Genomic DNA, 16,753 nt, shown 5'->3' on the forward strand with positions numbered 1-16,753 from the left:
GTTATGTAAGAGCCATGAGATGCTTGGTCTCACTTTTATTAGTTATTCTCATAACACTTGCCAACTAAGAGCCTAAACATTAGTTATTTTTCCCCATCTCTTAAAGCAATAAACAAACAGTTGAGCAATATAAAAGTTGTTGATCACAGACGTCATAGGGGGCCTTAAAGGAACTTCAAGTAAGAGCCCTGAGCATTAAATCTTGACCGATATATCATCCATGCTGATAAATTATATATTAATTTCAACGTATATATTGGCTGATGAATAACAAGAAACTGAAGTATACAAATGGCAAAGATATGTTTGAACTAATAAAAGAACTGTGTCACAAGGAACAGACAAGTTTATTTTACAACTGCTCAACATAATCCTTTACAATCCAAACATTAAAGAATTATTATCAAAAAAAAGTATAAATATCACTTTAAAGTGTACTTGGCATGGCTCAGACTCTGCTGAGCATGGATAGGTATTTCAGCTTTGCGTTTGTTTTGTTATTCATACTTTCAGATTTACAAAATATTTACATCTCTCCAGCAGCAAAGTTAAACCCGCTGTGTGCTGCTCTGCATTGACAGCTATTTATTTCAGGTGGCACAGCTTCCAATAACAGCAACAGACGAACAGTAACGTTCAGGGTCGTTGGACTTTAACATCAACTGGATTTGATGTGGCGATAAACTAGCGTACCTGCGCATGCTATCTTGAAGGTGAGGAGATGTTCATCCTACATTTCCTACGCGTACCTGAAGGCACCGCACTTGTTGAAGGGTTTCCGTCTGTGCGTCATGGATGTATGAGTTGCATTAACGCAGATAAAGTTTTGTACACACTTCACCAGCAGGTGGCGCACTTCATACTTTAGCCCGCTGCATTCAAAGGCAGTAACGTTACCGGATTAATCATATTTCTGATTCGTGAAATGGCAAACTTAATCAGTATCTATGTGACTTGACTGAAAAATAAAAAAATACTGTTGAGCACTTATCCGCATGATTGAACACAAGTGTAGACGGTGAGATTTCAGGCTCCGCCGTGGATCGCCATCGATACAGCGCGTGTCCGTGCACAGGCTGCACACCACATCCATCTGTACCCAGAGGAGGAGCGGAGAGGCAGGGCAGCGGGTCTACGACATGGCGAAAGAAGGAGCAGATATGACGGAGGAGACGCAGTACATGATCGACACAAATGTCGGGAAAGAACCAGTGGAAAACGTGGAATCGTCGGGCGATGCGAAGGAAATGCGAGCGGTGGTACTGGCAGGCTTTGGAGGTCTAAACAAACTCAGGGTAACCAAGAAGCCAATGCCCGAGCCTCAGGATGGTGAAGTGAAGATACGCGTCAAAGCATGGTAAATATAAATATCAGTTGTATACATTTCACAGGAACTTATGGATTGTGATGTGATATGGCCTCCCTGTTGCGACCCCACCCCACCCCACCCCCCCCTTTACAGTATTTCTGACAAGTATGAACGCTGAATCTTTTTGGAATATCTCGCAGTCATGAAGCCACAGGTCTTTTCTTGCGCAGGAGGTTTGCTGGATATATCACGCTCATACCAAGCAAACACGAAGAGCAATCTGACTGTTGCCAGCCAAGCCAGCGTTGTTAAGGCAGATTTAGTCATTTTAAATCATTATTTTTGTTTATTGGCTGCATTTACAAAGTATTGACCAGCAAAGGATTACTGCTGTACCAATAACATGTAAGCCAGTGATTTATTGCTGATACTAATCACATAGTTCTGGGCTATCCCTAAATCTCTTAACAACTCGTTCTAAGTATTTGTATTATTTGTTTAATAGCTGTCAGTGGGTAGACACAGTTCAGAAATATGAATCAGAGGGATTTAATGTAAACAAACTGTAAGGTCCTGTTTATTCTTTGTTGCAGTGGCTTGAATTTCCTGGATCTGATGGTACGCCAGGGGACTATTGATAACCCTCCGAAACCCCCCCTTGTCCCTGGGTTTGAATGCTCTGGAATAGTAGAGTCGGTAGGGGAAAACACAACAGGATTTGAGGTTAGTGTCATTAAGGATTGTAACTCGTCATGCTGGCGCATGTATGGATGAATGTTGTCAGATTCTAAGCAACCAAATCTGCATCAACAAATCTAGAAATGTGCTAGAAGCCAAATAATGACATAGCTGTTTAAATCAAACAACTTAGTGCCACGTGATTGTTTCACATGAGTGTCTGCCTGTCATCCGGCTACTCTAACATCTTTCTTTCAGATAGGCGACAGAGTTATGGCTTTTGTCAATTACAATGCCTGGGCAGAAGTTGTTTGCACGCCGGTGGATTTTGTCTACAAGATGCCAGAGGAAATGTCTTTTGCTGAGGCTGCTGCATTCTCCCTGAACTTTGTGGCTGCCTATATGATGCTTTTTGAGGTTGCCAATTTGCGAGAGGGGATGTCAGTGTTGGTACACTCAGCAGGAGGTGGTGTAGTAAGTCCATTTATTTTATGACTATTGCACAACCACACAACAAATTCATCCAACTATCATTGTAACAGACTGCTTCATATATTGGAACATGTTGTTTATTCCCTGTTAATGCTTGATAACTGCTGTTTCTGACTGAATTCTTACTTTAAGGTCTTAAACATCCTTTTGAATCATTTAAGGTTTGGAATGACTGAAATAAAGGCTTAATAAATCAAAAAATGTTGTTATATCCAACTATTTGATTATAATTTGTACAATGTCTATATTCTACAACACTATATCTAAATTTCTATGAATGTTTGGTTGTTGTTTCATGGTGTACCAACTGTTGTCTTTGTCTTTGTGTGATCTTGGTGTGCTTGAGTTAAACCCCTGTGTTCTCAGACATTGATACATTGTTGCAACTGTTTGTTATTTTCAGGGTCAAGCAGTGGCTCAGCTGTGCTCAACTGTGCCTAACGTGACCGTGTTTGGGATCGCCTCGTGTTTCAAACATGCAGCCATCAGAGACTCTGTGACTCACCTCTTTGACAGAAACATTGATTATATGCAAGAGGTGAAAAAGTAAGCATGAAAAGTTTGTCCTTATTATGATTGATTTGAGGCTGAAGAGTCTGTTTTTAGTTCCTCATTGTCTATTTTCACAATAATAATTTCTTCATGTAAAAAACAAAAATGTAATTTCACGGCATCATCAGGCATGGTGGCTGTAGCATTTTATACATGTGCGCTATTGTGATGACGTGGACCTTACTGAGTGCAGAGGGCTGTGCAAGGAGGCAGATGTTACCTGTTGCCTTATTTGGTCTTGTGTGGCCGTGGTCCCCATGGCAACTCACGGCTCATCTGAGAGAGCAGCAGCATTGTGTAGGGCGGAGGTCTGCACTGGCAATGTGGAACAACTGAGCCAATTAGGGCTGAGCATTGATGCCCTACACATTCCATTCAGTAGACAGCACGCTGTCAGCCGGTTTGCACTACAAGAAAAACACCTCGGAGCAAACACTGCCTGAGATTTCATGTAGTATGATGCAGGTCTACTACTATTATGCTGTGATGTTAAATTCAGCTTTTGATGATTTAGAGAACTCCAACACCATGCTGCCTCCTTTGAGCTACTGTATGCTGTTGAGTCATTTAATCAGGATACATGCACTACGCATGAAACACGCTGTGTGATTATATTTTTGAGGTTATAATATATAGGGAATCAGATTTTGTTTTTCACGCGGACTGATTGTTTCATGTGTTCTGCCTACATATCAACAGTGGTAGTGGATTATTATGCCTTTCATCTCTCTGGCCCTCACATTCTTCTCAGGATCAAGAGCAAAGTACAATTAAATTAGTCTTTTTACAAAAGGCAAAAACCATGGGAATCACAAGACCACCAAGCAGTTTAGCCAAGCAGGTGTCCAGGGCCACAAGGCAGAAGGTAGTGGCCTTGATTATAACATGCCGTTCATTCTTTCGTATCTGTGACTTTAATGAGTCTCATTATGGCAAACCTTTTTGTCTGATTGATTCTGTGTGCGAGCATCACACTTTGTTGTTGCATGCATTTTGCTGATGAGGAGGGATGTGGGTATTGAAAAACAAGGTCTTCATAAGGAAACTGTAGGAGTTTTTTACTGTAGTGAAAAGTAAAAAATCGTGGGTTGTACTGCAACTTTTTCTCAGAGTTATAGCCCAGAGAATCAATGCTCATAACTTATAAATCCATGATTGGATAAAAAGTGAAGCTGCACCACAGTATGACGCACAGGCTGAATATAGAATTCAGTTTTGCACTTTTGCTTTAAGTGCTCACAGTCGTAAGAAGGGAATACAACCACAACACTGTGAATGTGTGAAGCTGACCTCTGATTGCACTTTATCTCAACTGAAAGCTGAAACGGTTATTTGATCAACTGATTAGTCGATAGACAGAAAAGGAATCTGCAACCATTTAAGGGCTGTAACTCATTTTCTTTACAGATTAATCTTCATATTGGTTGAATACTGCATCATACTACATGTTCAACTAATATGAAGATTAATCTGTAAAGAAAATGAGTTACAGCCCTTAAATGGTTGCAGATTCCTTTTCTGTCTATCGACTAATCAGTTGATCAAATAACGTTTCAGCTTTCAGCTTTCATGTCAAAGAATTGTAGAAAAAACAGTCCAAAACCCAAGGATACTCCCTTTTATTATCATAAAATATTAAGAAAAGCTGTAAATTCTTAAATGTGAGAATCAGGAACCAGGGAATGCTTGTTTTTTTTATCTTAAAAATGACTCAAACTATCAATTATCAAAATAGTTGCCAATAATTGTCTGTCAGTCAACTAGTCATTTAATTGACCAATTAACTAAGACATTAGCTTGGGCTCTGGGAAACTGTATTGGGCAAATCTTTTAACAATGTTGACATTTGATGTACGAAACAAATAACTGGGAAAATAAGCATTAGTTACAGCTTTAATGTTTAAACTAAATAATTAGTAAATTAAATGAGATGAATCATTTTTTCAGTGAACTTCAGCTTTGCTTTGTTCTTGATGTTTTAGGATTTCTCCAGAGGGAGTAGACATTGTCTTGGACTGCCTGTGTGGGGACAACACAGGGAAAGGCCTGACTCTGCTGAGGCCTTTGGGAACCTACATACTCTACGGTGGGAACAAGACTTATGTTTTCTATTTAGTACTTTCATAGCGAAAATAACTACATTTGCATTGTATTTGTGTGTAGTCAAACTATAGTCGATGTGCTTCAAGTTGATATTAGCAGTCAAAGGAATTGTTCAACATTTTGGCAACACACTTATATGCTCTCTTGCCGAGGGTTATATGGACTGATCGGTACCACTCTCACATCTGTCCATTAAGTATGAAGCTTGAGCCAAGAGACAGATAGCATAGCTTAGCATAAAGACGGGAAACAGGGAATCAGTAAGCCTGGTGATAATTACAATAAAGACGAGTCTGCATTAATGTATTGTGTTGGCAGCCGGACTGAGTTTGAGATAGTGAGGCTCACTTGAATACTCCATCCATAAACTGCAAATTAATTGTGTTGTCCTTCACAGCTACCATACTTATCTGATCTCTGTTAATTACTTTAGTTTGTGTTAAGCCTCATGAATCAAGTAGAAGCATTAGAGGGAGATTCATTCATCAGTTCATTAGTTTTAGTTATACTGAGTATGTGCAAAGGCATGCTTTCACAGATCTAAGGGTCTAAAGGTGCCAACTGTTCCTCCCCCACCTTCACCCTTCATGCAAGGCTGCCTGTTATTGAAAAGTCACTTCTGCACAGCATACAGCAATCCTTTTATTTTTGTTTTTTCAGGCGCGTCAAACATGGTAACTGGGGAAACAAAGAGTTTCTTCAGCTTTGCAAAATCTGTGAGTCAGAGATGCAGTCTATTATCAACATTTGAGGGAAACAATACTACACAATGCACAGTTCATAATTTCATGGCAAATGAAACACACAAATGAGTCCCTCGGGATGAACGTGTCTCTCTGTGTTTATTTTCTTGTTCTCCAGTGGTGGCAGGTGGAGAAGGTGAACCCTATTAAACTATACGAGGAGAACAAAGTCATAGCAGGATTCTCGCTCCTCAACCTTCTCTTCAAACACGGGAAATGTAGTCTTGTGAAATCAGTGATGGACAAACTCTTGTGTCTCTATGACCAAAAGAAGATCAAGCCGGTTGTGGACTCCCTATGGGCGCTGGAGGAGGTAAGACCCTGGGGTGATCAGAGGGTGTAACACGGTGAATGAAGTCAATGATGAGCAAATTAAGAATTATCTAATTACAGTGGTCATCTAAACGGAGATTCCAGGTTTAAAATGTAAGCGAAGATTTCATGCAAACATCTTGGACAGCATATCATCTGTGGTTTGTTACTGCTGTTTTCTGTGGGACGTTGTCAGCTGTTCTTGGACATTCTTCCACAGATGGTGGGTAGGTTGTATCATCCAGTTTCACAATTATTTCACACCAACACAAAGCCCGACAGGCCATACTGTACATCAATCACTTTACTTTCTACAAGCTCTTTGAACTGTGGTTATTCCATTTCTGGGGGATCTTTCTCAGTACACCTATCCTTCAAAACATATTCTAATCACGATAGCTACTTTTCACATAGACCTCAACAAGTAGTAGTGCAACGTCTGCTTGCTTAGGTCTTTGTCTTCACTCAGGACACTGTTGCAATCCTCAGTATCTTTGTGTCGGCTGTTTGATGCAGAGTTGAAGCACTATGACCGGAACTCATGGTCCTTTCAGACACAACATGGTTTGAGGTGCACATCACAGCACACTGCGCCTGAAGTTCAACCAGGTCGGTGCAGCGTAACACCTTCGTGGTTGGTCGCAAGCCATTAGAAATAATGGGTTTCAGAGCGCAGTGGTGCTGTTGTCGTATTGTGTCTGGGCCATTACTGGTAAAGGGCCATTACTTAATTTTCCATTACTGGTAAATTAAGTTTACAAGAACCTTTAGTGGGCCATTATCTCTTCACATCCCAGGTCTTACCCTTGCCGAAAGAAAAAGTCTCTACCTGCAGGGCCTACAGTAGACAGGACACAGGAGGATGGTAGAAACATCTAAATCTTATGTCTTGTTGGCTATTTTAGTATCTTTGGTCGGATCATAAACACAGCAAAAAAGTTGCTACTGACCATTTTAAAGGCTCTACACACCTATAGTTCAGTTACACCGATGTGTTCACTTATTTGCCTGATATGACATGTAAAAAATATCTGCGGTGAAATAGGTTGACTAAATGTTTATCCTGGGTAGCAGGAAGTACTTGTCCTTAACGTTTATGAACCACAACTGGAGTCGAAAGGACAAAAGCCACTGTCTGTGATAATGAGGTTAATCTCCTTATTGGTGTGCTTATGGTCCCATTCAAACTTAAGCTACAGCCATTTCTTCAGCATAACGTTTTACCTGAAAGCGATTTGCCTGATTGTTCCCATCAGTGATATCAGAGGGCATCTAACACATCCTTACATACCCTCTTTTCAAGTAAAAGTTTGGAATTTGTTTCCCACCCAAAAATGCTTCAGTAATTCAGGTGGGAGTTGAGGCAGTGCAGTTAACCCATCACAAGAAGCTGATAACAAGTCATTCTGAGCTTTGTAGCTACAGTCAGAGAGATAACAGGTTGATGAAATGATCTTTTTAGGATTTTTGTTTCTCATGGGAAACTGCCCCGGTACTGCATGTTATTAAACTTTGGCAGATTTGTCAGGCCATTCACTGGAACCATTGCCCATGAAGAATCTCATTAGAGGGGAGGATGGCGTGGGATGTAGTGTCAGGGGCACATCCTGCCTCATTTGTTCATATGCCTGGACGGGGAATTCAGAGGGCCTTAGTTTGTTGTTGACCACGGCAAACTTTTGTTACTGGAATGAAAAGTTAGAGAATGTGTGACCAAAGCAGAATAACTGGACCACCAGCAGTTTGAGTTCGGAAAAAATGAATCTGTCTCTTTCACCTCGGAGTCCCAAGGTCAATGCTATTTAGGATACTTAAAAAATAAAATGAAGCCAACATACAGTATCTTGCAGATATTGTTTTAAAGTATCAGGAGGCCCCATTACACCTATAATGCAAGTGAATCTTACCCCCCAAAGGGCTCGACGAGCTGCTGACCTATTTTTGCTCTTGGCTTGATTTGGCTATTTCTTTTAGCAAATGAATGCTTGTGACACAATGGTGTCCAGACAAAGAGGCACAATCAGTTGTCTCTTTGTGTCGACTGTAATGAGAAAGCAAGATATGGCATCCTGAGTAATCGTTTGTGATGTGTGATATTTTATCTTTGCAACAAGTGAGTCAGACAAGCTTTGATGAGTAGCATTGGTGTTTACACGTTTTGACCTGCAGGTGTATTTGATGGATGTAGAGATTGTTGTTGGACATAGTTGATAAAACGTCACAGTAAATTCACTGAGTAACTGCATTATTTCCCTGCACATGCAGACCATGTAGACTCCACCATGATGTGATCGTTGGGGTGCTGGGGTGCTCTACACTGATGGCAGATTGGAGCTTTAAATCTGTGGTGTGTTGTTGAGTTGGAGAAAATCAGGAAAATGATTGCACCTGCTCCACCACTCCCATTCCACCACCGCGCAGCTTTAGGCAATCAGACTGCTGATGATTAACAATATGGACCGAAACTCTGATTGTTAACTGGTCAGATTGCACAGCCTTTAAAGATTCTGACATTTGGTCAGTTGTGTTCGCCTAGCAGTAGTAGCTGGGATGAGATTTGAATTTGAACAAAATGTCAGCTAATAAAACATATTGTGGACAGATGTTTTAACAGACTCCCTGGTAACAGAAGCCTGGCCTTCATTTTGAGTGTAGCGTGATTAAAAGCCCTGCCTGCACTCTTTCTCCTGTTAAAGTGTTTGCAGACTATTTAGGTGTTAGGAATACTGTCGTTCATCAGCATAACACACTTGATGAGTCAGTCATGGATCAATCTTTAATGTTGTCCACAGTTTTTAGTATTTGTGAAAGAAACATTTCTGCATTACTATGCAATGTTTCAATTACGTTATTCTAAATGTATATGTTTCCGCCTCCATAGACAATGAAAATTCTCAATACATGAATCTGTTTGAAAAAGGGGTGTGTGGTGTACCACTGTGTTAGAACAGTGTGTCTAGTTGGCAGAGGTTTGTGTCTAATGTTACATTTAAGTATTCAACAAATCATCCTCATAACAATTCGTATAAAGTTCATTCATACTCACATAAATTAAACAAAAATAAACATCTCTATCCGGATATTACGTCTTTTCAGAGATGAGGACCTTATTATGTTGGTGTAAGCTTTTTCAAGATAGGGAATATTAAAGTAATTCGTTTTTGCAGGATGCGACTCACTTCAACATTGTATGGGACATCATTTATTACTTATTAGAGCCCACGTTAGTCGGCGTCCTAAAGCTGGTACATCAAATCTCCAATGCACGATAGAGCTTACATTGTCCCTGCAATCATGAAGCTGTGTGCTTCATATAAACCTTCTAGGGTCTGTTCTACAGGCAGTAAGGTGTGCAGTGTGATGTCAGCGTAGCCCAGCAGGATGAGTCAGCATCATGTAGTTTATTAAGGCTTTTAACCTTTCTCACAGAGCAAGTTTAGATTATCGCTGCTCTGAGGAAGTGGGCTTGTGTCTGTAACGACCAGGAAATGATTGCAAATGTGACTTTGTGTGGATTCAGATGACAATGAGTTTTTCAGCAGGTGCTTTTAAATGTTGTTTCCAGTGTTACAACGGGGTTTCCTGTTGGAGAGCTTTTATTGTTATTGTCATTCACCAATTTTATCATCAGAAGTGAAATGTTTTTTGGCACCCTTGTTTCTTACACAAAATGTTAAAGCTCAAACTATTAAAAATGTAACTTTGTTTTTCTATAAAATGACTTGGACTTAGATGTACCAGCCTAATATTTTTTAAAAACAAGAACTTGAAGAACTTCTCTGTTAGTATAAAATAGTCATGCTTTTTTATGTCAAAAAAAGAGTCATTATTTAATGAGATTTCATTTGTGATATCACAGTCGATGAATGTATGTATGTTGTTGTTTGTCACTAGTTCTGCATGTTGAAAGTCAGTTATTGTTGTGTTTCAGGTAAAAGAGGCCATGCAGAGAATTCATGACAGAGGCAACATAGGAAAACTCATTCTGGATGTTGAGAAGTCTCCCACCCCTCTGGTAATATTTTGAATGTTATTTGTTTTTGTTTTTTCAAATTAATCGTAGGAATAAAGTATAAAGATACATTAATAGACAGGTTAAGCTCTTGATCTGAAGTGCAAATCTACAAAGATTTATAATTGTCACACCGATTTATGCAACAGCACTTTACATCTTTTTCAGTAAGATTACAGTAATTATTAGATGACATTGGTGGTTGAGGGTACATGACTAATAGGAAGAAGAGAAAAGGAGAAGATGGCAATGAATTGGCAGATATAAAATGATGCACAACGCAGAACAATTTTGGGGAGTTACAATAACTTATAGAAGAAAATATTAGTCCCTTGTTTCCCTGATCTTATTTCTTTTGCCGATGTCAAGCTCATTTTTTAAACACATCTTAAGTAAAAATGCTTCTCAGAAACTTTGTAACATCTGATTTTCTGATCTATGTGCTTCATTAACGACACAGCTAATTTACTGGCTGACACGCTGTGCAATATGTGTTGCTGATAAATAGTTACATTTGACATTTCTGATGCCTACAGCACATTTCAGGTCCAGTCAGGGTCATAAAGAGGCAGTGAGTAGGATTTCCTCTTGTTTTATAACAGTCGTTTCCATGGTGATATTCACATCAAACCTAGAAATGATTCTATTCTATTAGACGTTGAGACATGTTCGTATTGAAACTATAGACCATGTATACAGCTGTCCATTAGCCTCAGAGGACACATTTACATATTTGCCGTACCACTTGATGTCAAATCACATATGTGTTGGCCGCTGTTCCTCTGTATCGGTAGCTCAGTATACAGTTAATGACAGCTGAGTAACATTTCACCGCTAGATGGCCAGCGACAGCACAGAGACCAGTGAGGCAGGAGAGGAAGAAGAGGAGCCAGAGGGAGACAACGACAGCAAGGAGCGAATGCCTTTCATCCACTGAACAGGTCTAGAGACTGCAGAGGCTGCACAGATTCACCAGAGGAACCCAACCACACACGCGTGTTGTGCAGTACGTGCGTATGTATGTATGTATGCATGTGCTGTATGCATGTATTCATGTATGCATGAATGGATGTATGTACAGTATATGTTTGTGCCTCTTGTCTGTTACCTTTTACTTATCAGCTGATTGGTCAAGCAAAGGTTTTGGGTAAACCCAGACAAACACCCAGGCAACAGATGCAAGTGCCAATCTCAATATAGTATTATATTATTTACGGTATTAAGAAGTCATGTCATGCGAGCCAATAATGTAATTGTGTCCATTTCACAATTAATTGCATCTGCCAACTGTTTATTGACTGAATGGGCATTAAAATCTGCTGACTTGCTATTGTCACTTTAAAATGAACACCCTTAAAAACTTAATTTACTAATGCACACACAGGTCGTATACTATAACAAGCTTCACGTGTCTTAATATTTCACAATACAGTGCTATTTGATTCTCACCTGTCCTCAGTGATGACAGCTGTAAAAAATAAAAGCAAACGATTGACATAAGTTTGAGAAAATGACGACTCCAATGTTTTGATGCTTCTGGCCAAGAGAGTGAATTACTTTCTCATGTCACAACAGTTATGTGTAAGCCACGAGAGCTAGAGAGGTCTGTGTGTAGATATTAGCATGATTCTTAATTCTTAGGGGGATCACCAGTGCCTTCAAGCTACAAATGAGCGTTTGATACTTGAAATGGTTTCCTTGTGTGAAGTTTGCATTGAACAAACCAACAAAATAGGTATTTTTAACTGGAATATGAAAACAGATGCGTAAACTATTAAAAACTTGTTGTTTACTTGCTGGTGCCTCACAACAAAAGTGCCATACGACTCCAACATCAATTATTTTTACAATGAGCTGGTGTCTCAAAGCAGGGCGATTTAGGTCTGAGCAACGCTGTGTATTACTTTATTTAAGTCCGATGCCCTCTGCTTTACTCCACACCTGCGTGTTGTTGATGAAATGTAAGAGAACCTTCACGCTCACATATTCAAATGACTGATCTGTTTTTATTTTTAATTTAATCCAAGTAAAAACAAACTATTGTTTTCACTATTTCTTGGGCCTTGCTTATTCTGTGTATTTTATATCTGCTAGTCATCTGAATTATTTATTACTTTACTTGAATTATTAAATTGAAACCAGAGTACACATCAAAAAGTATTTTCTCAATTATAAAACAGTGACATAAGTCTCTCGTAATCATGCCATTTCAACAGATTAAAAAAATGTATCAACTTAGTATCACCAAAACCAACGCTGCATGCTTTGAAGTTGAATAATAAACGCTGGAGAGACATAAGTGTTAATGAGTTACACAAGCGATGATTTAAGTCATTTTAGAAGTAACTTGGAAGTAAGGATAATGATGTGTAGACACTGTGGAAATAATTATAATTTTGATGCCTTTAATGTCAGGTCTGCTGTGTATGTGTGTGAGTGTGTACGAGAGAGAGAGAGAGAGAGCATGTTTTTGAGTGTATGTATATTATCTTGTAAAAAAAAAAAAACTGAAGTGTTTAGTACTGTAGTTTGTTCACAAAATCCCTTATAAACTCTGGTTAACCTGTGGTCGTATATATTTTTGGCAAATTTTCTGTTTTGTACTTTCTTTGAGTACAGCTCTGTTTACTTGAATAAATTGATCTGCAAAGTATGCCGGGATTGGGTTTTAATTTATTTCACATGAGATTCATGTCGTCCCTTTCCTGTTTAAAGTTGTCTTTCTTCTTCTTTAATATATTATGTGAATACATGTATTTATTTTGAGCTTATGGAATCAGTGAGGAATTTTGGCTTCTACCTGGATTCAAATCACAAGTGAACTTGATGAGAACGTGAAATGTTTAAATGTTTTTTGCTTTAGCGTAAGGTTCAAAACATGGACTAGGGTACTAATAAACTGCACATTCTGCACAATCCCTCCGTTTGGCACAAGGTGGCAACAAAGTCAGTGATTTTTTTTATTTTCTGCAGACAGTACTTTAATGTTTCTGTGACACTGAGCTAAGGGACTATGTGTGTCAAAGGAGAAGAAAAGAAATATGCTGCTGTCTAATGATTAACGATTGTCTAGCAGTACTCCATTGTACAGCTGTTGACCTTTGCAAAGATGTTACCAGGTAGTCAGTGCATGTGCTATTACTAGAACTGCTGCAAACTAAGATGTATTTGTACATCTATGTTTTTGGAATATTAATCATGAATTATTGATTAAACCAGAACTATTGGCCATTTTTCTTTTCTCTAACTAAGGGTCCGGTGTTAGTTTTTGGTGTCCGCCTCGGGGTGGAATAAGATAAAAATGTTAGTGATTGCATTGGAATAGCATACAATAAGATGTTGTACAGCTTTTTTTAAATGCAAACTAAACAAAGAACTTGGACTCGATACTGTGCAATGGGTCTAAACTAAATACATGGTACATACAGTTCATTTTCACATCCATTTACACCTACTGTGTGTCACATCAAACACAAGAAATGCTGTTTTAAAGTATTCTTGCTAGAAAAAACCTACAAATTTAGAGGACTATCTTGGAATACATGTAGTATTGCAACTAATAAAACTATCAGAGTTTTCAATAACCTTATTTGCTTAGAATACACAATTATTTTTATTTTTATTATTTTCATTACTATATTTACCAGGGGAGGAGCTAATGCTTAGAAATGTAGAATTTAAAGTCAGTAAAATGGGAAAGATTCTTGAGCTAGTTTTGACAGTTGTATTTCTATACTAAGCCTGTATGCCCAAGGGTTTTTCTTATTTAGCTCCCCCCTCCCATCTGTATACAACATCTCACTCTAAAAATAGCTTTGCACCCGAGCAGAGAGCTGCACTTCATCTGGTTTAGTAAAGGCCTTATTTTGAGAGATTATACAACTGCAAGTCTGTGTGATTGGAATATTCAAAAGAAATCTACAGCGTATACGTAGCAGCAACATTTACTCAGTCATATGTTTTCATGTACTCAAAGTTGTAAATGACCCTTCGTAGTGTGTACCACTTAGTGTACATGAATCATATATTTTACATCGTTTGACATTTGAAGCCCAGGTTTGAGGTTATTTTTCACATGTTAAAAAGTGATTTAGCGTGTCCTGAACTGACATGGAACAGGGATGGGATGATCAACACTCAAAGCAGTCAACGAATTTCCAGTTTGTTTGTGAAATGAAAGGGAATACTGCTGAGTGCACCTTGTCCCAAGTAAATATTTATCAAAAGCCAGACACAAGGAAATCATTATTTGCCACTCCACCCTTATACCTCTCTCACCGCCTCCTGATGTTTGGACAAAAACATTTGGAGCCAATGCAGGCAGAGTACCCAGAAAGGCATACAGAGGGGCCAGTATATACTGTGCTGCCTGCAGTCGTTTTGGTTTATTTCACGGCAGTACAAGGTGTGCTACTGTGTAATGTCACTGTAGGATCCACTGGCCTCAGACATGGCTCATCTGGCCCTCCCTGTCCTCCTCGTTCTTTGCTTCTCCTTGCTCCACTTCAGCTACAGCCGTCCATCTCGCACCAGGAAGGCTGTGTCACCCCATCAGTCCGGAGGTAACTATACGCACAGTTCCTAAATAACATGCTTGCCACCTAGGCGTATCTGACCTGTTGCTCTTCCCTCTTCGTGGAGATGCAGCTGCAGAAGAAGATGAAGTGAGGTCCCAGCTTGAGAGGTTGTGGCAAGAGGTGAACTCACTGAAGGAGATGCAGGCGTTGCAGACAGGTACCGCCCTCACTACATTAACGAAGATTAAAGACAGTAGGGAGGACAGTAATAGATTAGATTCATAAGCACTGCTGTGACTGTATGTAAGTAAATAAGAAATCAATTATTGGACAATGGTTAGTTAATGACATTGTGATTTAAGGTTGAATTATAAATACGTTCTGGTGCTTTTTCTCACTGTTACTTGTTATTTAAGTCAATGAGCCGCCATGAAAGAGTGTGGACTTGCTGAGAGATAATATAAATAGATTTTGAACTTTTTAGTGTGTGAGTCACCAGCAGAGAGCAGCAGCACTCTTATCAGCCATTAATGTATGAACTAAAAGGTTGAATTGCACAAAGGGAATAATGTGAGTGTATAGAACATAAAAAACATGAACATTATATTCTTATAATTGTGTGTATTTTTTATTTTTACTGTGTGTCTCTTTTTTAATACTTTGAATTGATTATATAAAAATACTATAAATGTATTTATTAATTTATTGTTGTTTATTATTTTGTATTATTTTCCTTTATTGGCAAAATAATTACTGACTATTCAGACTGTGAAGCAACACTTCAGGAATTGCTATAAATTCTGTTGTAAAAAAATGGGGGATTAAGTATTAAAAAAAAGATTAAATTACAATTCAATTCGCTAATGTAAGTAAGTGCTTTGTGTTTTCAGTCTGTCTCCGTGGCATCAAAGCTCACAGGAAGTGTTATCTCACAATTGAGGAACCAAAACATTACCATGAAGCAAATGAAAACTGCATTGCACAAGGAGGAACTCTTGCAACGCCACGGGACATGATGGAAAACAATGAACTAAGAGACTATGCAAAGAGGAGCGCTCCTGGATCCAAAGACTTCTGGATCGGTGTAGCAGACATCGTGAAAGAAGGCCAGTATGTTGATGTCAACAGCCTGCCAGTCAGCTACTTCAACTGGGACCGCTCCAAGAAGCAGCCCACAGGAACGAAGAGGGAGAGCTGTGTTGCTCTTTCAGTAGTTGCACAAGGAAAGTGGTACGACGAGGTGTGTCGCAGCCTCAAAAACTACATCTGTGAATATGTAATTCCCTAATGGAGACAAATCGGTTGTTGACAACCTGATGATTGTTTATGCAGGTCATTCATTAAAAATGTGTTGTCAAATCTGTTCTGTATTTCATTTTGTACATACACTTTTTTCTCTATTACTATTCTGCTGTAAGTCTAATTTCTTCATCATCAGTGTACTTAACATTTATGAATTTGTATTCATGACCCGTGAGTTCCCCAGATGACCTCTTTACTGCTGACCACTTAACAGTTTGATCTGAGCAAATGTGGGTGTAGTGACTTACTCAAGGGTATCATATCAGTAATAGGAAGGGAAGGGATGTTCAACCTTTGGTTACAACCTGACTATGAGGCCTGAGCAGCATAATGAAGCTGTGATGAAACTGGAGGTTGAGGCCCTTTAACCCCTTCTCACCCCAAAACCACATCTGTACCCCCAGACTTAACTGCAGCACTAACATTTAAAAACAGACTCTCACATAAAAACTAAATTACATGAACTAGAGTTACCTGTCGTTGGAATGTGGGAGGAAACACCAAAAATAAACTTGAATAAACACAGAAAGAACATGCAGAAAGGGATCATTATCAAACCTAGACCCTTCTTGCTGTGAAGTGAAAATGTGAAATATGCATGTGAAATAATGTCAGTTCATATTCTGTTTTAGTGTTGCATATTTACATGTCCCCCAAAAAGTAAAAAAAAAAGACCGATCAAGTTGTGCAGATGACCAATGGAACCATCATCATAATCTCTCTGTCTGTGTGT

At 39.0% G+C, this 16,753-nt stretch overlaps 2 protein-coding genes across 2 annotated transcripts; both read left to right on the top strand.

Moving 5' to 3' along the window:
• Positions 1 to 2: 2 nt before the first annotated feature.
• Positions 3 to 12,854, top strand: vat1l (vesicle amine transport 1-like). Its single transcript, XM_031846689.1, has 9 exons — positions 3 to 1,357; positions 1,903 to 2,032; positions 2,246 to 2,461; positions 2,883 to 3,025; positions 5,014 to 5,117; positions 5,795 to 5,850; positions 5,996 to 6,190; positions 10,121 to 10,204; positions 11,040 to 12,854. Exons 1-9 carry the CDS (start codon positions 1,140 to 1,142, stop codon positions 11,136 to 11,138), a joined length of 1,245 nt encoding a protein of 414 aa, XP_031702549.1. The 5' UTR covers positions 3 to 1,139; the 3' UTR covers positions 11,139 to 12,854.
• A 1,797-nt stretch (positions 12,855 to 14,651) lies between these two features.
• clec3a (C-type lectin domain family 3, member A) lies at positions 14,652 to 16,027 on the top strand. Its single transcript, XM_031846011.1, has 3 exons — positions 14,652 to 14,763; positions 14,843 to 14,935; positions 15,609 to 16,027. The coding sequence occupies exons 1-3, from the start codon at positions 14,652 to 14,654 to the stop codon at positions 16,004 to 16,006; spliced, it is 603 nt and encodes a 200-aa protein (XP_031701871.1). The 3' UTR covers positions 16,007 to 16,027.
• Positions 16,028 to 16,753: the final 726 nt, after the last annotated feature.

The sequence above is a fragment of the Anarrhichthys ocellatus genome, unplaced genomic scaffold (genome assembly GCF_004355925.1).
Source record: "Anarrhichthys ocellatus isolate YVR2014 unplaced genomic scaffold, GSC_Weel_1.0 scaffold6, whole genome shotgun sequence".
Lineage (NCBI taxonomy): Eukaryota > Metazoa > Chordata > Actinopteri > Perciformes > Anarhichadidae > Anarrhichthys > Anarrhichthys ocellatus.